Genomic DNA, 23151 nt, shown 5'->3' on the forward strand with positions numbered 1-23151 from the left:
ATAACCACTTGCAAGTTCCTTTCCAAATGACTCACCATCCTGACTTGGAAATATATTGCTGTTCCTTCGTTGTCACAGGTTCAAAATCCTGGAATTCCCTCCCTAAGGGATTGTGGGTGAACCTAGAGCACATGGACTGCAGCAGCTCATGAAGAAAGCTCATCACCACCTTCTCAAGGGCAATTAGAGACAGGCAATAAATGCTGGCCAGCTAGCGATGGCCATGTTTCATGAGTGACTGAAAAAAAAACTCTTTGGGTTCATTTCTTTGAAACAGTAGAACACATTTATGTTATGAAGCAAGCATTACAGCAAATCAAGTTCCAAAAAAGAATCGTATTGGTCTCAAAATGTTAACTCTGTCTCTCTTTCTCCACAGATGCTGCCAGACTTGCTGAGTTTCTCCCACACTTTTTTTTATTGTACATGCAAACTAACTGATCTCTGAGTGTATTTAGCTTGCACAGCCACAGCAGATTAACATTGAGGCGTAGTATATACACAGTACATGGAGTCTTTAAAGGTGGACTCTCTTAAAGGCAAAGTACAATAGACAAGGCACACACACATATTTCCTTCCTTTCTAAAAGAAAATTTATTTCTTTACAATAGCAAGTGAGATCATGGGTCTCTACAATGTTTTGTTAATTTGCTGATTTGTCCAGACATCATGATGTTAATCTTATGTCGAAGTACTGTTGATTGCCCACAGGCATCACTGATATGGTTTGTTGTTCATATTTGTGTTGTCACTTTTTTCTTTCTTGGAATGCAGTGGCTGTTCCAGAATTTGCTGATCCTGATGAATTTGCTTATCCTGATGCACTACTGTTCCAGATAAGCCACTAACTGATTTTGTTCCTCAGGCTGTTTTGAGTGGTTAAAACCTTCTTGGAATTTAATGTTTTGTTCCTTAAGAGTTTTAGCTCATTTTGACATGTCTGATTTTACACCCTTGAATTTTAATATTATAGTGAACTTTTAGCTTTCTGTTGATCTATTATATTGTTCCTTCATAAATTGCTTTAATAACAAGCTACCTCTTCAACATTATTTTTTAGTTTTGTTTACTTGGAAGCCTGGACCTTTACTATTTGCTGCTTCAGTGGTTGTTTGGTTTACTAGGTCTTGCTTGAGTTCTTTCACAACAGCATAAATGTTGACATTTATTTCTGAAAGGATTTGCCCATCAATGATTTTCAGCCATTGGTTGTGTGCACTGTACATCTCCATATGTTTTGCAGCCCTTTCATTTTCTCCAGCATCCCTTTGAGCACAATCCCATATTTCTGGAAACAAAAAAAATGCTGGAAAAACTCAGCTGATCTGGCAGCATCTGTGGAGAGAAAGTAGAGTTAACATTTTGGGTCCAGTAACCCATCTTCAGGTTTCTCCAGATGTTTGATGTGCAAGTTGTTAAAAGGTTTTCCTGTAAAATAACAATCTTTTTATTGGATTGCTGGTACGGAGTTTGTTGTTCATCCTTACACAACCTCAATTATTATAATATGGTAGGAGGCCAATTAGTCCATTGTGTCTGCACCAGCTCTCTGAACATTTTAACATAGTGCCGATCTCCTGACTTTTTGCATAACCCCACACATTAAATAATCATTCAATGCCCTCTTGAATGTTTTAATTGAACCTGCATCAACCACAGTTCCAGGGAGTATATTTCAGACTCTAACTACTCGCTAATTGAAAAAGTTTTTTTCTTATCTCATTTGCTTCTTTTGAACAGCATTTCAAAGCTGTGCCCTCTAGTTCTCAATTGGTTTATGAACAGAAACACTTTCGCCCGAACAACCCTGCCCAGACCCCAGATAATTTTCAAAATATCTATCAAAAATCTCTCTTAAACTTTTCCTGTCCATGTAAAATTAACCCAACTTCTCCAATTTTTCCTCAAAACTGAACTGTTTCATCCCTGGAACCATTCTGGTCAGCCTCTTCTGCACACTCTCAAATGTATTCACATCCTTGCTTCTGAACCTTCTCTATTCAACTTCATTCTCAATTGTATTTAAAACTTGATGACTTTCATTACCACATTTCTTTTTCAAGTTAATTTCTATCTCATCATCCAGAGAACTCGGAATTTGTTTGTCCCACCTTTGCCTTTTGACAGAATATATCGTAAGTGTGCTCATAACATCTCCTTTAAAGTAGTCCATCATTCAGCCACTATTTTACCTGTTTCTTATCTCTTTGGTTGTCAATTCTGATGTGTTCAGTCTACGTACACCGTCGATCCTAATTGTTAAATAATCTTAGTTTTTTTTGTTTCGGTTTTCTACATTGTGGGAGGGATGGCAGTGGATCAAGAGTGGGCTGGTGAGAACGGGCCGGTGAGGCACCGGCAGTGAGAGCAAGCTGGTGAGGCAGCCGAGAGCAGGCCGGTGAGGCACCGGCAGTGAGAGCAAGCTGGTGAGGCAGCCGAGAGTGGGCCGGTGAGGCACCGGCAGTGAGAGCAAGCTGGTGAGGCAGCCGAGAGTGGGCCGGTGGGGCAGCCCAGAGTGGGATGCTTGCAGTGGCATGGCATGGACTAGAAAGCCCAAAGCGGGACTCTGGCAGAGGCATTCCGAGGGCCGGAAAGCCCTGAATGGGACTGCGGCAGTGGAAAGGAAAGTTGGACTCTCTTGTTATCTTCTTTTCCTTATCTTATTCTAAGTTCATGTGGATGGCGCAATGTATGGACGGTGAAGGTACACATTTTTCCCTGTTTTTTTACATTGAATACATGTGATAATAAATGATTTCTGTTGTGGTACGTAACCAACTGTCAGTACTGACAGCATATGCAATATATCCTCCGTATCAATTTTAAACCTTTCAAGTGACTGAGTTTCTTTCTCTGTCACAATGGTCTGGGCAGCATCTGCTTTGCAGGTAAAGACAGATGCAAGTACTCATTTAACACATCAACCATGCCTCTTGCCTCCATGTGTAAATCCATGCATTAATTTGGTCCCTAACCTCCTTTTACCATCTTTTTGCCATTGATGTGCTGATAAAGTTTTCCATGTTAACTGCTTGTTAATTATTCATAAGCTCTCTCTGCTTTTCATGTTTGCTTTCTCACCTTACCTCTGAACCTTCTCTATTCAGCTTCATTCTCAATTGTATTTAATATTTGATACTCTTCATTAGCACATTTCTTTTTCAAGTTAGTTTCTAGCTCGTCATCCAGAGAACTCTGGATTTATTTGTCCCATCTTTTCCCTTTTGAGGGAATATATCTTAACTGTGCTCGTACCATTTCATCTTTGAAAGTTCAACTACTATTTTACCTATTTCTTATCTCTTTGGCTGTCAATCCTGATGTGTTCAGTCTGTGTACACCTTCAATCCTAATTGTGAAATAAATCTTAATTTTTTTTGTTTTGGTTTTCTACATCAGACACACCATAAACCATAGCTATAAGTCTTTTGTCGGAAAATTGGGCAGTCTTGCATTAGAAGAAGGGTCAATGGACTCAAGGTGTTAACTTTGCTTTCTCTTCATAGATGCTGTCAGGGCTGCTGAATTTCTGCAGCAATTTCTGATTCTGTCTTGCATTAGATCCTGGTAGGGTCGGAAGCATCTAACCAATCAAAGGGAAAGGAGACAATGTAGGAAAAGGGTAACTGAGTTAGATGATTAGCCATGATCGTATTGAATGGCAGAGCAGGCTTGAATGTCAGAATGGCCTACTCGTGCTCCTATTTTCAATGTTACTACGAACACTATTTAAATATTTTAAATTCTGTTGGAGGTCTACTGGTTTCCAATTTAATCTAGACAACTTTGCAGAAATTTTGACAATATGCTTTTGACCATCCCTAGTTGCTATTGATCTGACATACGTACAATTTACTTCCCTTTCACAAGTGAGTTAAATTCATCTGGAAAGGGATTTTACTGCTTATGAGCAAGCTAGGTTTCAACATCTCTGACACAAACAGACACATTATGGGTTGTCTCATGCATTTAACATGATTTTAGACTGACAACGATTGTTTTACCTGTAGATTAACTTGCTTGTTAATTGTTCATGCATAATAGGCCTCATCACATATTTTCCATTGCTGTTCAACATATCATGTTAATGATAATAGTTTAATAAGCAATTAGTCATCAGGGATTGATTATCTCCGTCAATTTGTTTCAATGATAAAACACATTATAAGATAGGAAGCAGATTTTAAAGCAAACCAATTGATTTTTCTGACTGTGTGTCGCCTGCAGACCTGCACCAGAATATCTGCCCTGCAGAATAGCAATATTGCATGTACACAGAGAGTCCTTGAAGGTGAACTCTCTAAGGTACATCTTGCTGAAAAGTTACCACTGCTTTCACTGTGGTATGCTCTAAGAACACTAAATGGGCCTGGCTTCCTACTGAGTGCCTGTTTTCTCCTCCTTCCATAGGATATTGGTCTTCTATATTTTCCCTACTGCTTTTCCCTCTGATGCTGCAACCCAAGAGAAACTATAGTCCTCACCATTGGGAGAAACTGGTGTGCTTAGAGGCCTTTTTGAAGCACACATTTCCTTCCAAACATCCAAAACCTTAACATCCAACACCACTTTCTGATGATTTGTTTGACATTTCACAAATCCTCCGACAACACAGTGTACTACCACATTAGGATCAGCAACTAAGCAGTTTATAAAGGACCTCAGCTGTAAGTTGGATGTGATACCTTTAAACAGAGCCAGTAAGAGATGCTGGTGCTGCTGAATGCGTGCTCAGCTGTGCATATTTAAGGAAGAGTACTGATTAGAGTAGCAAAGTCCAAAAAGGCAGATCAGCTGTCAAAATGGAATTAGACTTTGAGTATGTCACAATTTCTGCACATTGCATGCCTCTGGTTCACACTCACATGAAATGCATATTACTCTTCAGGCATATCTTAAGACAGTGTCAATCATGACGTGTTGGATATATGACGCAGCAATATTGGAAGATGCATTGTGCATGGCCTTCCATTAAATTTTATCTTCAAACAGGGAACCCACTTTATTGTTTCACCATTCTTTGTGTGTAACTGGTAGATTTATATATGAGAAAATAATGTAACACATGCTATTGCTTTCTACAACGTGGCAATTAGTTCATTTCCAGAGTGGCCCTGCACAAAAGCACTTAATATTTTTAACCTCAACTGAGTCCTGTAGTGCTGAAACCACCAGAATGACAGGGCCAAGTTTTAAATCAGTGTATTTTCACCCAGAAATTTACATGAAATTATTTTAGAATGAAATCAAGATGTAACATTGTGTTACAATTCTTGAATAGCTTAAAGAAGACAATATGTTGGAATTTACATGTTACTTATTTTAATATGATTAATATGTTTGAAATAACATTATTTCCGTATATTGCCAGATCAAGAATGGCAAAGGCCAGGTGCACAGTACTTTCATCTTAGATTCGAATCAACCAAAACTGGATGAATAATTTCACTACCCACACTGATCCCCTTCTTGAGAAAACATGCCCATTTAATTATTAATTGTGCATGAATATGAGAAATATTGCTTGAGAACCTTGAATACTTTAGGTACTTAAGAAATTCTTTAAGTAACAACAGAGCAGAACTATGTCAGTCTGAATCAAATTTAGCTATCAGAAACAAAATGTCTGTAAAACTAATACATTATCTTAACTTAAGGCTGAAATATTTTCCAATGAATAAGAGTGAAATTGCTACTTTAAAATCAAACACTCAAAGATTCTCTTTAGGGTAAATGAAATTGGGTTAAGTTTACCTGTGTGTTTTGAGTGGGAATTTGAAGTATTAAAGCCAAACTGCTATAGTCAAAGTTTTCATCCAAGGCTAGGAGTGCTCCATGAACACCACTTTCCATGAGGTTGTTTGCATAGTCTCGAAGGCCAATGGACAGTATCCACCTGATTACACGGTCATTGCTCCACACTATTGCATCTAAAAAATGTGAAACTGTAACATGAGCATAAACTTTCTTTTATATTTTATTAAGATTTAATTTTTAACTTAAAGGGTGCAGTCTCTTCTATTTCAATCTATACTGCAAAAGAATTGATACCCTGATTTTCAAATGCTTTAATTTTTTTCTCTGGCTTTGTTATATCTCAATGTGTAATGCATCTGTCTTCTATCAGGCTATAACTTTACCATTTTTCACCATTCAAATATCCCAGAGATCATAATTAATGCATCACAGTTATATAGAATCACAGAATCCCTATAGTGAGGAAAGAGGCCATTTGATCCATCGAGTCGGCACCGACCTTCCAAACAGCATCCTATCTAGACCCAGCTCCCCACTTTCCATCCTTGTAACTCCACATTTACCATGGCTAATCCACCTAACCCGCACATTTTTGGACTGTGGGAGCAAACGAGAGCACTTGGCAGAAACCCGTGCAAACATGGGGAGAACTCCACACAGACAGTCACCCAGGGCTGGAATCAAACCCGGGTCCCTGGCAGCAGTGCCAATCACTAAGATATTCCTTAAAAGAGTCAAATGGCAAAGTCAACAGTTTGACTAGTAAATTTTGTAAGTAATTATCCATGCTCAACTGATGAAAGCAAGATAATGTCAGAAAGGTAGATTTTGGTCACAGCCAGACTTGGTACTTCATGTGTTCAAACTAAAAGTCTCCGAGTCTTATCTGCATGTTCAGCATTCGCTGCAGATTGCATCTCTGCACTCAGCTCAGTCAAATCAACACATCAATGACATGCTACCTACCTCAGGATGCAGGAATTGGAGTGAGTTACAGGAATGATTGCCACCTCAATGGAATAGAATTTGTCAGAAAATTGCAGATGGAGTGCAGCAGGGTGGGTAAGTGGCAAATGCAGAGGCACTGCCATGGTATTCAGTGTCGTACTGCTTTGCTGCAACTCTCCCAGCTGTGGGGGAGGTATCAGGCAACATGCTTACCCATGGGCCCTGTGGCCATCATAAAATTCATGCTGCTTCTGAATCCAGAAAAACTTTGAAACAAATGTAACTTACCTCAGTCCTGATCTTGGTCCCTCTCATTGAGTGCCTAATTCCACCAAAACGTCCCTCAGCATGCACTACATCCTGAATATTCTAGATATGAGAATAAGCCGTCAACCCAACTTAACTCACTGATGTACACTGGGTTCCTGAGGAAGTCCCAACACATGCACATCCACATGATTTATGCAGGAATTTAATCTACTGATTGCCAGTTTTGCTCTGCCCAGTAGACTTCATGATTCTTATGACTTTGGGATCAGGTAGGCAGAACAGTGGAGACATGGGATATTTGCACTACATTTAGCCCGATTTCTGCACAAGTTAATTAGAATTTTACATAGCAGGTATAATGTGGAATTCTAAATAAATCAACTGGACTGTCAAAGCACAAAGGCAACCATGTACATCCTACAATGTTGAGTTCCCTCCCAACAATGTTAACAGCTCTGTTAATGCAATGTTAATGCAGTGATATTCCCCTCTTAGATTTCTTCACCCCCCAATACCAACAAAGTTCAATATCTCATCTCTTTGACACATCCAACATTGCTTACCCATTCCCTTGGCAGCAAATGCTCAACCCTCCTGGAAACTCCTCTCTTGATACACTTTCTGGATCTCTGATTTAAGTCTGGCTGCTGTGAGAAGAGTCAGCATTCCGGAAGTGTGTGCAGGGGTGAGGAGGGTTCAGCATTTTTGTGGGGTGAACAGCGACGAACAATGTCAAGAAGGTTAATTGGTGACTTGATAGAGACATACAAGATGATCAGAGGATTAGATAGGGTGGACAGTGGGAGCCTTTTTCCTCGGATGGTGATGGCTAGCACGAGGGGACATAGCTTTAAATTGAGGGGTGATAGATATAGGACAGATGTCAGAGGTAGGTTCTTTACTCAGAGAGTAGTAAGGGTGTGGAATGCCCTGCCTGCAAAAATAGTAGACTCGCCCACTTTAAGGGCATTTAAATGGTCATTGGATAAACATATGGATGATAATGGAATAGTTTAGGTTAGATGGGCTTCAGATTGGTTTCACAGGTCGGCGCAACATCGAGGGCCGAAGGGCCTGTACTGCGCTGTAATGTCCTATGTTCTATGAAATGAGGGTGAGCATGGGCATTGTAGACAGCTGGGTTAGGGCTAATGGGTACAATCTTATAGGGGTCTGAGTGATGTAGGCTATGCTGAGAAACATGGCAGTATCTGGAAAGAAGTTAAGCAAGGCCTATCTCAACATTGGGACCATCTCGCTCCATCTTTTATGATTTTGACAAGTAGTGTGGTATTTTTCTCACTAGGCAGTGGCACTTTGCCAATTAAGAAAGATTATTGCTTGTTTCATGCCTTATTAGTGGACCAACTCGACTCATTATTAGCCTCCTATCTTAACAAACATGCTAAATGTGATGATGCTGAGAAAACTAGACATGGAAATGAGAGTGGGTACGTGGCAACTTCAGCTTGTTGCTTAATCTGAAGGGTGTCTATATTGCTTAGGACCAAAATGCCTCTCAGGGCATGATTCATGGGCAACAACCACACAGATCCCTCATTCATCGACACTGGCACACAGAATTTGCCAACTTCGCATGGCCATTATCAAACTCTTCAATACACTTGCAGGTCATTCAAGAAGGTCAGTGTTGTATTGCAGGGTGCACTAGCAACTCATATTAAATAGCTTCAGCGGAGTTACTTTACACACATGGACATGCCCTCAGCTCACAGATTGGACCAGTCTGGATTGCAGGACAGCTCATTTGATCCCTGAGTACTCACTCACTTAGCACCTACCTGTATGCTTGCAGCATCGTGCCTTACCTTTCAATGCCATTACACAGTTATGCCTAACCTTTGTTTCCTGAAAGCTAGCCAATCTTCTATCCAGTGACACATTACCCTCTGCATCATGAGCTTTTATTTTCCCAAACAAGCTTTGTTGTGGGACCTAATCAAATGACTTCTGGAAATCTATAGTACATCCACTGTTGCCCTCTATCCATTGCATTTATTACATCCTCAAGTAACTCCAGTAAATTGGTTAATCACGATTTCACAAAATCATGCTGATTCTGCCTGATTACCTTGAACTTTTCTAAGTGCCTTGCTATAACATCTTTAATAGTAGCTTCGAACAGCTTCCCAAAGAACAAAGAACAATACTGCACAGGAACAGGCCTTTCGGCCCTCCTAGCCTGCGCTGACAAATTTTGACCTTCCATACTAACACGGTCTTCACTTGCAGGATCCATATCCCTCTATTCCCTTCCTGGTCATGTATTCATCCATGTGCTTCTTGAATGCTGCTATTATGTCTGCTTCCACCACCTTCTGTCAGCACGTTCCAGGCACTCACCACCCTTTGTGTGAAAAACTTGCCTTGCACATCTCTTTTAAACTTCACTACATCACCCCCACCACCCACCTCCCCCCATCCACCCCCACCCCACCCCACCACCACCCCACCACCTTGAACATGTCTCCACTAGTAATTGGCCCCTCCAATCTGGGAAAACACATCATACTTTCCACTCTATCCATGCCATTCACAATCTTATAAACTTCTATCAAGTCGCCCCACAACCTCCTGCGTTCCAGTGAAAACAAACCTAATCTGTCCAACCTTTCCTCATAGCTAAAATCCCCCATACCAGGCAACATCCTGGTAAACCTTTTCGGTACCGTCTCCAAAGCATCCACATCATTCTGGTAGTGTGGTGACCAGAACGATACACAATATTCCAAGTATGGCCGAACTAAAGTTCTATAAAGCTGCAGCATAACTGGCCTATCTTTATACTCAATGCCCCTTCCAATGAAGGCAAGCATGCATTAGGCATTTTTACTACATTATCTACCTGCACTGCCACCTTCAGTGATCTGTGGACCTGCACACCCACATCCCTCTGCATAGCAATACTCCTAAGGTTTCTGCCATTCACTGTATAATTTCCACCTACGCTTGACCTTCCAAAATGCATCACCTCACATTTTCTTCTATTAAACTCTATCTGCCGTTTTTCTGCCCATGCCTGCAACTGATCTAAATCCCGCTGTATCCTGTGACAATTCTCCTCACTATCTGTGACTCTTTTCTTCGTCTGCAAATTTACTAATTAGACCAGCCACATTTTCATCCAAATCATGGTCAAACATAGATCACAAATAGCAGAGGTTCCAGCACTGATTCCTGTGGAACACCACTTGTCACAACTCTCCATTCCGAAAAGCATCCTTCCACCGCTACCCTCTGTCTCCTATGACTAAGCCAGTTCTGTATCCAACTTGCCAGCTCACCCCTGATACTGTGTGGCTACACTTTTTATACCAGTCTGCTCTGAGAGACCTTGTCAAAGGCTTTACTGAAGTCCATGTAGACAATAGCAACTGTTTTTCCCTCACCAATCATCTTCGTCACCTCCTCAAAAAACTAAATCAAGTTAGTGAGGCACGAACTCTCCCGCACAAAACCATGCTGTCCACCATCAATAAGTCCATTTGCTCCTAAATGATTACAGATCTTATCTCTGAAAATGTTTTCTTATAATTTCCCTACCACCAATGTGAGGTTCACAGGCCTGTAATTTCCTGGATTACCTCTGCCACCCTTCTTAAACAATGAGATAACATTGGCTATTCTCCAGTACTTTGGGACCTCACCTGTGGCCAAAGAGGATCCCAATGATAGATGTTAAGCTAACTGGCCTGCAGTTCCTTGCTTTCTGTCTCTGTCAGTCTTTGAATAAAAAGGTTACATTCACTATTTTCCAATCTAATGGAACCTTCTCCACGTCTAGGGAATTTTAGAAAATTGGAACGAATGTATCAATTATCTGATTAGCCACTACTTTTAAGACCCTAGGATCTGAGGATTTGTCAGCTTGCACCCCCAATGATTTATAGGTACCACGTCCCTGGTGATAGTAATTTTTCTGAGTTCCTCCTTCCTTTTCATTTCTTAATTTACAGCTATTTCTGGGATGGTACTAGTAACATCCAGAGTGAATACTAATGAAAAATACCTGTTCAATTCATCTTCCATCACCTTATTTTCTATAATTATTTTTCTGCCTTTTGCAGAGGTCTTGTAATTTGAAGGGGCGGTGCCTTTTGCCAAAGGCAGGGAGCTGAGGCTCTTGCTGGAGTTAGGGTATGCCAAGGGCTAGAGCACATGAGATTGCCTGTGGTCATTAGCTGAAGCTTTTTACCGGCCTGTGGGCTTCAAGCTGGGGCTTCAGCTGGGGTCTGTTTTTTTTGCTAGGTCCTGCGCTTATGTCAGGGTGAGGGCATCTGTCTGATCCACTGGGGAGGACTGCTGGGGGCGAAGATGAACATCTGCCAGAAATTCTTGAAATCACTGAGGTAAAGAATTACTTAAAAATGAATGTGAAATCTTAACTTAAGGCTGCATAACTTCAGGAGCTACTATATGGGGAAAATGTAGTGGCTGTGATTGTTAAACTTGAATCAGAAGTTGTGTTTCGAGATGCCGTTAAAAAAAAAAGTAGTAATAGCCTGGTTAAAATATTCCTGTTTTTGTCCATTTTATTGAAATTCATTAGCTATGACTTCGAAAGTCTGTGGAACAGTTGTTTTCGGCGATGGCTTCTTCTGTAGTCTGTGTTATCAATTTATGACAGTTGTAATGTGCCAATTTAAATATTGTGTCATTCTAGGAAATTAATACTTCACTTGAGTGTTGCAGCTTTACATTTAACGGAAGGTTAATGATCATTGAAGATATTATTGAATTCTTCTAATTCTGTTTCTATGTGATTCCAAATACCCGATACGTCATACAGAAGTATTGTTACAACATGACTGCATCACCCTAATGAATAAGTTTGTGAGAATGAGAAAGGAGCCCCGAAAACCAAAACATTGCCTCCAAAAATCTAATAGGAGTGCTCCAGAAAACCTCATAAAGAGCACTAGAAAAGTGTTATGTTTTGTGCCTGGTTTACAGAGTCGAAAGTTTACAAATACATAACGATATCCTCTAGTTCTTAAATATTCACTAAATAGTTATTAAAACATGGTAAGGAGTTATTTTTGAGTGAGTGACTAACAGATACATTTTGTTTTGTTTGAACTACCATTGTTAAACTGGCACGAAGATACATTTTATATTCCGAGTTCACATGTTTTCATGTCCTCTTATTTCCATCCCAGATTTAAGGCCCCTTTTTAATGTGCAATTGTCATTTGCAGAGGAGAATTTCAATCTGATAGTTAGGTATTCTGTTCAACACAGTGTGGAGCTGGAGGAACACAGCAGATCAGGCAGCATCAGAGGAGTAGGAAAGTTGACGTTTCAGGTTGGGACCCTTCTTCAGAACTGGGGAGGGGGAAGGGAGCTGGGAAATAAAGAGGGACAAGGGGTGGGGCTGGGGTAAGGTAGGTGCGTTTGTGATAGGTGGATGCAGATGGGGGTAGTGGGGATTGGTCGGTGGGAAGGGTGGGACGAATAGGTGGGGAAGAAGATAGACAGGTTGTATCAGGTCAAGAAGGGGGGGATGAGAGGAAGGTTTGGACGTGGCATGAGGCCGGGGTGGGGAGATTTTAAAACTGGTGAATTCTATGTTCAGGATATCGGGCTGTAGGCTCCTGACGCAGAGTATGAGGCGTTGCTCCTCCAGTTTGCATGTGGCGTCATTGTGGTATTGGAGGAGGCCCAGGATGGACATGTCATCAAGGAAGTGGGAAGAAGAGTTAAATGGTTAACGGCCGGAAGGTGTTGTCGATTCTTGCGTACAGAGTGCAGACCAGGTTGGAGGATATACAGGTGAACCCCAGTTGGATACGGAAAGTTTGCTTTGGGCCTTGGATGGAGGTGAGGGGTAGGTGTAGGGGCAGATGTAGCACTTCCTGCGGTTGCAGGGAAAGGTGCCGGGTGTGATGGGATTAGTGGGGAGTGAGGAGCGGATATGGGAGTTGCGGAGTGAGCGGTCCCCATGAAAGGCAGATAGGGGTGGGAGGTACGAATTCTGTTACTGCCTCCTCCCTATAAAATGTTAATCTTTATTCAGACTGAGGAGTTCTTATTTTGAAAAGTGAAAAGCTGCGGATGATAAAAATCTGAAAATAAAACAGAAAACATTGAAAATACTCAGCCTGCCAGACAGCACTTTTGCGGAGAGAAACAGAATTAACAATTCAGATTGATGACCTATTGTTAGTATAACAATTTGAAATATTAATTTTTTCCTCTCTCCACAAATACTCCCTGACCTCATATTTCCAGATTAACAAAAAAATCTTTTTAGTGCTTATTTAGAACATGACTTTCTTTATGGGGAATCAATAATTCGGAATATCAATGAAGGAGGAAGAAAGAGAAAAGAGCATAGATAATTATGTAAATACAGTCACCCAGCTCTTCTGATTAGAAGATTGCCATTGCTGAGGCATAGACTAGAGTTGCTTGTCAGAGCCTTACGGATGTCCCAACACTACTGACTCTGCAAGAATCGCCCTGGAATTTGAAGCGTCCCATGAACTATTACATAGGTTTGATAGCCTCTGAAAACCTCCTGGTTTTCGTGTGAGACACATTTGAAGGTTTCTGACTTACTCAACTTAAGGCCCTGTCATCTGAAATTTGTTGCTTTCGTATTTCTCTTTCATAGCTGGAGGTGAATATCTTTGGGTACTCTATTAGCCCGCTGACATTCAAAGGACAGTGAGTTTTTAAAAGTATTTATAAAAATGTTTTAAAAGTATATATATCAGTATTTTAATGGGAATTTAAGCATTTCTAAACATAGACTACTGTATAGATCCATAAATAAATTCAAAAATGAAACATAAGCAGCGGCACATATTATATAATATATTAAAATTCGTATGCATAGCAATGGTCCCCGGAAATATTAAACTAATTACTTCTCATGCTTCTATTAGATTTTCTACATAGTACTTCAACATACATTCTGACCTATTGTGAGGAATACCACATATTTTACACATATAAAATATTTCCATTAATCAAAAGGCAAATGTCTAATGACCACTTGTTTTCAAACAGCAGTAATAGATCTCTCACCTTTAATTTCATGTTGGCTTAATTCTCTTCTCTTCTCCAGTTCTTTTCGATCATAGTTCAACCGTTTCAAGCACATAATACCATACTGTAGACTTGTCCTGAACAAGAACAATACAACAATTTTGACAATTATTTGCAAGTTGCTTTCAAAATAAATTAATAAAATTCAAAAAGTAGTCAGGCAAATGTTGATAATAAATGAGCGGATGAATATTTTGGCCTTGAAAATCAAAGAGCCCTTACAGTCATAGAGTACTACAGCACGGAGACACGCCCTTCAGACCAAACTGGTCCATGTCGACCAAAATGTCCATCCATGCTAACCCCATTTCCCAGCACTTGGCCCATATCCTTCTAAACATTTCCTTATCCATGTATTCGTCGAAATGCCTTTTAAATGTTGTTAATGTACCCGCCTCAACCACACACACACACACACACACACAAAAATCTATGGGGTGAATCTGTATTTGCAGACACATGCTATTTTCTTCAAAAAGCACACAATTTATAGACAGTCAGTCAATGTTGTATTTTACAAATTCCTACTTCAGAAATAAAACCAGTTTGACTCCAAACCAAAACACAAACAGATTCTAAACAAGGCCTCACGCTTAACACGCATTGTCTGACCTAAAATGTCACCCCTTCGTTACGCTGATAAAACCTTTAGTTCTCTCAGGACAGTGACTTCAAAGGAATTTGGGGATTTACATATACATAGTAATTAAAACCTTCTAACTGATTAAAGATTTAACAGCATCTTACGTTTGTTTAGTATATCCTCATCAGTGGTGTGACCCTTTGATCTTTTACTAATAAATTATGTGTCTGACACTTACATCTGCAGGAGTAAGAATCTGAAAGCTTGTGTTTTCAAATAAACCTGTTGGATTGTAACCTGATGTCATGTGATTTCTGACCTTGTCCACCCCAGTCCGACATTGGCACCTCCACTTCTTGAATAAGGGCACAACATTCATTGCCCTCCAATCGTCCGGGACCTCACCCATGGCTCATGATGATGCCCTGCAACTTCTTCTCTAGACTCTTGCAGGGTTCTTGGATATATCTGATCAGGAGCTTTATCCAACTTCATACATTCTAATACTTCCAACACCTACTCTACGTGTCCCCAAGATATTGCCACTAACTTCCCAAGTTCCCAAGTCTTCATTGAGAACCTCACCCATCTCCTGTGGTTCCACACATACATGTCCACTTTGGTCCTTGAGGGATCCTATTCTCTGTCTGGTTATTCTTTTTCTTTTAATGTACTTAAAGGATCTCTTTTGATTCACCCTAATCTTCTTAGCCAAAGCTATCTTTGCCCCCTTTCTGCCGTTCTGATTTCCTTCTTCAGTAAATTACTGTATCCCCTATATACCTCCAGGGATTCCCTTGATCCCAGCTGCCTGTTCCTGAGCCATGCCTCCTTTTTTTCTGGTCAAAGCCCCAATATCCCTTATCATCCAGGGTTCCCGACTCCTGACAACCTTGCCCTTCACCCTCACAGGAACATAGAGACCTTGAACTCTAGCTATTATACTTTTAAAGGCCTCCAACTTACCAGAGGTCCCTTTGCCTGCAAACAATCCCTGCAACTCCAATCAACCCCTGTAAGCTCCTGTTTAATTCCATTAAAATTTGCCTTGCTCCAATTTAGAACTTGAAACTGTGGACCAATTTTGACCTTCTCCATAGCTATTTTAAAATTAATAGAACTATGGTCACTGGTCCCAAAGTGCTCCCCCACTGTCACCTCAGTCACCTATCCTGCCCTATTTCCCAAAAGTAGGTTGAGTTTCGCCCCTTCCCCAGTAGGACCCTCTATGTACTGCTTGAGGAAACTTTTCTGAATACATTTAACAAATTCCACCCCATCTAAGCCCTTAACACTATGTCAGTCCCAATCTATGTTAGGAAAATTAAAATCTCCCACTGTGACAGCCCTATTTCTCCTGCAAGTCTCCGCATACTTGCTCCTCTAATTCCCGTTGACTATTTTGGGGCCTATAGTACAACCCCAATAACATCACCATCCCATTCTTATTTTTTACCTCCACCCACAAAGCCTCAATGAATGATGCCTCAGTTATTTCACCTCTGACTATTGCTGTGATACTCCCCTTAATCAAAACTGCAACCCCCCCTCCCCTCTTTCCTCCACCTCTGTCACACCTAAAGCACCTGTACCCTGGCACATTAAGCTGCTAGCCCTGTTCCTCCCTTAGCCATGTTTTTGCAATGGCTATAATATCCCAGCCCCACATACCTATCCACGACCTGAGTCATCGGCCTTACCTATCAGCCCTCTTGCATCGAAATAGGTGCAAATTAATCCAACAGGCATTCCTCGCTCCCTGTCCTGTTCCAGCTTGACCTGTCTCTTGAACTTGCTTTTTCTGATTACTGTATCTCCTTCCAGCCTCGCACTTGCCTCTCTGCTGTTGAGGATTTACACCCCTTTTGGTAGGAATGTTGATTATGGGTTAGGCAAATGTTGATCATAATTAAGCAGATGGATATTTTGGCCTTGAAAATCAAAGAGTCTTTGATTATGGGTTACCTGTTGGAATCTGCATGTCAATGATCTCTGGTGATGATCACACCAAAGCTTCAGGAATTTAAATATACAGGTGGATTTTCACATCACAATTGTTACATTTGAAGAACTCTCCAAGGTTACAGACTTCAGACAGCAGTATCTAATTTCTGTACTGCAGAAACAACAAATTGGGCATTGGCCCCTGTTAGCAGGTGGCTGAAAAATGCAGCCAGCATTTTTCAAATCTTTGGGGATCTAGAGTGCAATCCAGACCAGAGCGCCAAGTTGGGTCCCACAACCATCAGAAAATGGGCTGGCTCACCTGTGTTCAAATGGTGACACAGAATCACTGTTCTCTTACCAGCCTTGGATGACTAAAATGCATTCCTTCCTTCCTAGTTTTGTCTCCTCTTACGTCAGTAATGTTCTTTGGAGCAGGCAGAGCTCTGCTGGAGAATGCCATGAGTTTGGGGCACAGCATATAACTTTTGGTAGGAATGTACTGGAGGATCTGTAGATTTTAACTCTTGAAGTCAACCCATTAATAAATAAAAATGAACTTCCATAACTACAAAACAGTTTATTTTACATAAGGAGAGAGAATTTTTTAAAAAATCAAACATACCGGTGAAAGCTATCCACCATTTTTAAATGAATACGAAGATCTTTCTTTGTCAAATGATCCAGCATTCTAGCATCTACTAGGCATTCCATGAAGTAGCTGCGATACTGCGGTAATCCTAGGCTAGGAAGCCATTCATTACCAATCCATTCATGATTCATGTCACCATAAGCCAATGTCTGACAGAAAATGCAAGAATAAGTTTATCCAAATTCATTCGCCCGTAAATGAGTTAACAAACAAATAGTTGATAGCACATAACCATGTAGCCTTCTTTTTCCTAATTTCAGCAACAGCATGAGTAAACAGTGGCAGTATGTCAAGAAGTAGCATTATAGGAATATTTCTGTCATTATAGTGTGTTGAACCCTTCCCACCTTTCAAGGATTGATTGATAAATCTGAATGAAAAATGTGATTATTACAATTATTAATAAGGGATTTGAGTAGCATTTCATAATGATACATTGTAATGGCAGATATTTGACATATTATTACTATATTTGTGGGAAATAATTTCCACGGTACTAGTGAGACTATTTTGCATATATGGGCTGGTAGAAAATGGCCTGTTGCAGCACTGCTGATCGTCTTTCTGGCCTGTAGAAAAGTTTTGCATTTTTAAAGAAACCTTAATCAAATACTTATCACAGACCAAAGCCCTAAGTTAATTTATAGATCACTTCCCACTGTTAGAGCAACCCTGGATGCCAGGAAAACACCAGTGTTTCTAGGTCCAACATTATTAGGGCACAATTGAAGGGAAATAAATCCAATGATATACTTTTGTTATTTGCATTTTCACTACAAAATACCAACATGTATTTGGAATCTTGAAACTGGCAATGAACATTAAACAGCTAGAAAATGTATTGCATTCTGCTTGGATTGTTGGGTACCAAGTATAATTTCAGTGAAAAATTCTATCCAATCAACTTAAGAAAATGGAAACATTTTTAAAAATCACAACACATATAGAAGTAAATAGCACAAGTGAAGAAGCAGTTTTAAAAAATATCCTGAAATAATTAATCTTACTAGAGCAAAGCAAGTGGGAGAATAACTAGGAAGAGGGAAATAAGGAACTGTGAATTTTTGACTTTCTCTTTACTGTCTATATTCAATTCACAACAATTTTAAACTGTGCACTATTCAGTTTTATTGTACATACAGAATTTTGCACCTGACAGCACACATGCACAGGCTATGGACTAATGTTTACTGCATTGTTTATTGTTGATGTTGTTTAGGGAAAAGAAATATGAGAAACAGCACAATATGGAAAGTGGGAATATTGATGTCAAGAACTCCCAGATGTGTCAAAGCAACTCTAAGAAATATGCCATCTAAATACAAACATAACCATCTGACTTCATTGATATATTGATATCTTGCATTTATTGCTTAAGCATTTATTGATATTCTCCAAAATTTATTAAGTGATCACTTTACATGACAAAGAAACACATTTATACTTTGTGGGACCAAAGTCTGAATATATAATGGGGTCCTGTGAAACTAAGTCTACTAAATATACAGTAAAAGAACAAGACATTTTGCCAAGTCCATGGGTCAATACAAGTTGATACTGAGTTGGCAGAGAAGTTATAATCAGGCAGGTTGGCATGAGGGTAAAAGGGATGTTGGGGTGGGTAGAAAGGCATAATTTGAAATTAGGGCTATAAAGAGCCATGCGGGTGTGTAGAGAAGTATAAGTTGACATGGCAGTAATGAGAGAACATGAATGGGGGGAGAGAGGGTGTGTGTGACCTGTGAAGTTTGGATTGCTGTTCTTCGTTTTATTTTCAGCTGAGACAAAGTGTCAGTGGACTGTGGTCAGCTTTTCATACAGCCTGGTTCCACATCTGGCAGCCCTTGTTGTTGCTTCTGTAATGTACTTCAGAACAATGGGACTGACTCACATTAACACCTGTCACTCCAGAATGAAAATCTGTCTGTCCAAAACACTCTCCAGAGTCAGATTTGTGGAGTATTTTTCTGACATTATATTCCGACTCTGCAGTGAAAATTCAGGCCTATGTTTTATTCTTACAGAATAGCCACTTGACATCAGATACCTTTCCAGGATTAGGAGTAGAAACTCATGACAGGCTTTTTGCTGAATTTATGTTAATGGAATAACCCCACAGATTTTCAGCCTGTGTGTCTTCCGTTTCTCTTAGGTACATGCAGATAAGAAACGTTATTCTACTTCAAGTGTATTGAAACTAGAAACGATGGTCTGACTAAACATAACGTACAAAAAGTGGACTGCTCATAAGATGCTTTCCGCTGTACATTATAAAATCAATTTCATAACACTGAGGAGTAAACCACATATGCACTAAAAATCTTCAAACTAAATTATGTATTTTAACATGCATTACCTGAGCCCAACTGCCTTCTTCAGACTCCTTAAGAATTACCAGAAAGTACAATTAATAAAAATGCAAAGTTAAAAGGCTATATGATTCTTAAACGTAAATTGTAAAATATGTATTTATGAACAAAAAAGTTTCACAATGAGTGTTTATTAAACTAATTGTAAAAAGCTGTAAGCCGGAATATTATATAAAAAAATTCTTCCAAAATGAAATACTGTACACCTGAATGTTTTCATAAACTGTGTAAATACTATTACATGAATACATACTATTACTGAAGATGTACAGAACAGAAACAGGCCATTCAGCGTAACCAGTTCATAAGCATTCTCTGATCTTTTCTCAAATATTTCTATATTGCCTGCTTCCTCAAATTATTGTCTAGGTTCCCTTTAAAATGCATCTACACTATTTGTTTGAACCATTGCTTCTGGTAACAGGTTCCAAATTCTTTACACTCTTTGGATAAAGAAGTTTCTTCTCAATTCCCTGTTGGACCTCTTGGTAAACATTTTATTTTGATGGGCTTTGGTAATGCTATTCTTCACGAAAGGAAACATTCTTTTTGTATCTGATCTATCAAAACCTTTAATAATTTTAAAGATCTCTGTTACATCACCCATCAAGATCAAGAGAAAAGACTGTGAACCTCTGAATTCTTTCCTGATATGTGTATCCACACATTTCGGACATTCTTGTAAAACTTTCCTCCACCCTCTCCAGTGCCTCTATATCTTTACTACAATAAGGTGACCATAATTACATATGTTACTTTAAGTTTGGTTTAACCAAGTTTTGATTGAGGCATACTTCTGTTACATCAAATTCTATCCCTCTTGAAATAAAGTCTATTGCTTAGTTTGGCTTTTTACGATCTTGCTAATAAGTGACACAACTCTTGGTAACTGATGTATTTGTACTCACCTAACCCATCGAGATTAGGTTGTTTCTCTAACCTGCTTAAATTTGTCTCTTCAAAGCAACAAGTGACCACCTCATTCACCCCACGAACAGGCATTATCTTACTTTTATCTGTATTGACTTTTATCTAAACTATGACTGCCCTATTCAGGCATAATCAGCTTGAACACATTACACTCATGTTCTAACAGAATTCTGTATGTTATTCAATGTAAATAAACAATCTCCTTAACGACAGAAAGTGACACACATTTGAAAGAAACATGCAAGAATTGTAATGTGACATTTCATATAGCATCCCAGAAATATTCAAGAATTGCCAGTCATTTCTCTGGAACTTCAGTTTTGTCTGAGTTATTTCAATTTGCTTTCAAATAGCCCCAAGTTCAATACTTCATAATTTAGATATTGCGATAAATATCTAATTTTACTATCACTGTTATTGTTTGTTTAAAAATATGTTTGAGGTTGTTGGCTGGTGCAATTTATTACATCTATTATTATGGCCACAAATTAGCAAGTATGTTTGAAAATTAAGATTTTAATTGATTATCACTTTGGGGAGACAAGAGATTTAGAGTGAACATTGATATAAGAAAGACGAAAAAATATGATGACTTAAGTCATAGAACTGCGGATGCTGGAAATCAGAAACAATATCAGAAATTGCTCGAAAAACTCAACAGGTCTGGCAGCATCTGCTGACAGGAAGCAAAGTTAACATTTTGGGTCCAGTGACTTTTCTTCAGAACTGATTGTAACTAGAAAAAGTTTGGTATATACACTAGAGAAGAGGTGGGGTGTTCTAGTTTGTTGAGGAGTAAATAATAAGTGGAGATGGGAGTCCAGAGGGAGAATAAAACAGTTAGGCAGACAAAATAATGGATAAAGGTCAGCCTGAGATAATCAATAACTACCAATGGGGACTGTTAGTAGCTGACAACAGGTTGTTTGTGGTAGTAGACCATATGATGACCAGGCCTGGTATGTGGGGGTTGGGGGAAAGACATAGGAAAAGGTGCTTAAGCCCTAAAATTGCTGAAATTGATATTGAGTCCGGAAGGTTGCAAGGTTCCCAAGCAGAAAAGGAGGTGTTGCTTTTCCAGCTGGTGTCGAGCATGGCTGGATCACGAGATAGAGATGTTGGCTAGGTAACATGATGTGCGTTGAAATGGCAGGCGACCAGAAGTTCAGATGGGATGGTAAGTGAGGATAAGGGGGACTCTTTTGCTGTTGGGGGCCAGCATCTACATCCCAAGGATCATTAGATTCCATTTACACCACCTCTAGCAGGATGCCACCACCAGATACATTTTCTCCTCCTCTGTCTTGTCAACCTTTCGCAGAGACCATTCCCTCTGGGACACCTTGATACACTTCTTCCAAATCTCCCCACACCTCCATGGCACCTTCCCCTGCAAATCTCCTCACTGTCCAAGGTCCCAGACATACCTTCTAGGTGAAGCAGCAATTTATCTGCACTTTACTCAATCTAGGCTACTGTATTTGCTGTTCATAACATGGTCTTCTCTACATTCGGGAGATGAAGCACAGACTGGGTGACTGTTTTGCACAACACCTATGTTGTTTCCACAAAAATGGCCTTGAGCTTCTGGTTGCCTGCCATTTCAATACAACACTGTGTTCCTGGATCGAAATCTGTTTCAGGCTTGCTACAGTGCTCCAGCGAAGCTCAGCCTAAGAACAGCATCTCATTTTCTGCTTGGGAACCCTATTTACTTAATGCTTAGATAACAAGGTGTAGAGCTGGATGAACACAGCAGGCCAAGCAGCATCAGAGGAGCAGGAAGGCTGACGTTTTGCTTGTTTGCTTAGAAATTGCTTAGTGCATAATAATTTCATGCATCTTATTCTAGCTACAATCAGTTCTGAAGAAGTGTCCCTGGACCCGAAGTGTTAACTTTGCTTTCTCTTGACAGATGCTGCCAGACCTAGAGTTTTTCCAGCAATTTCCGATGATGATTTTGATCTGTATTACAGATTTATACACAGTTATCATGTCATAACATTGAGTTATATCAAAGCAGAGAACTCCAGGTGGAATTCCAGATTCCTGGGGCTCAACTGTTCAGATATTAGGAATGGAAGTACACACTAACTCCAGCAGTGGGATACAACTTTAATTCTTTGTCATTTTCATATTTAAAATTGGCTGATTCTGACTTACTTGATAATTGGCTGGATTTAAGCTAAATTATTCAAATCAGAGTCAGAGGGCAGACGCAGGTTCTATTTCACTATAATGAGAGAGATCACCAATAATATGTACGTCATTCCTAATCACCACGCTTCCATTTTGAGTAGAGGCACTCGTGGTTTTGAACCTTTGTTTAGCATTTGTAGAAGAAACTGAATTGATTTCAGTGTGCTGTGAACCAATCTACATCACAGAACTTCAGCTCTAGGACCGCAGGAAGGTAGTGCAGATTTTTCATTTCTCTTAGAAGATTGCAACAAGCAACAGGCATAAAAGATACCAATGGTAAAGGAAAGCACAGCTGCAACTGGATATTCTAGATGTTAGTTTGTTCTTTCAGTAAAGAGTGACAGAGAATGAAGCTGCCACTGCTTCTAATGATTTGGCGGAAGCAGACATCCTGGATTTTCTCAGAGATAGTAGGAACTGC

General features: G+C 39.8%; 1 protein-coding gene across 1 annotated transcript in view; it reads right to left on the minus strand.

Annotated features, from left to right (window-relative positions):
• ppfia2 (PTPRF interacting protein alpha 2) overlaps nt 1-23151 on the minus strand; it is a 349413-nt gene that overhangs the window by 33612 nt on the left and 292650 nt on the right. Inside the window, exons 20-23 of the mRNA XM_048607917.1 lie at nt 19586-19612; nt 17203-17378; nt 14030-14127; nt 5756-5931 (exon numbers count right to left, since the gene is read on the minus strand). Of these exons, the coding sequence (XP_048463874.1) occupies nt 5756-5931; nt 14030-14127; nt 17203-17378; nt 19586-19612 (477 nt within the window). The remainder of the gene's footprint in view (nt 1-5755; nt 5932-14029; nt 14128-17202; nt 17379-19585; nt 19613-23151) is intronic.

This window comes from Rhincodon typus, chromosome 18, assembly GCF_021869965.1.
Source record: "Rhincodon typus isolate 14 chromosome 18, sRhiTyp1.1, whole genome shotgun sequence".
Lineage (NCBI taxonomy): Eukaryota > Metazoa > Chordata > Chondrichthyes > Orectolobiformes > Rhincodontidae > Rhincodon > Rhincodon typus.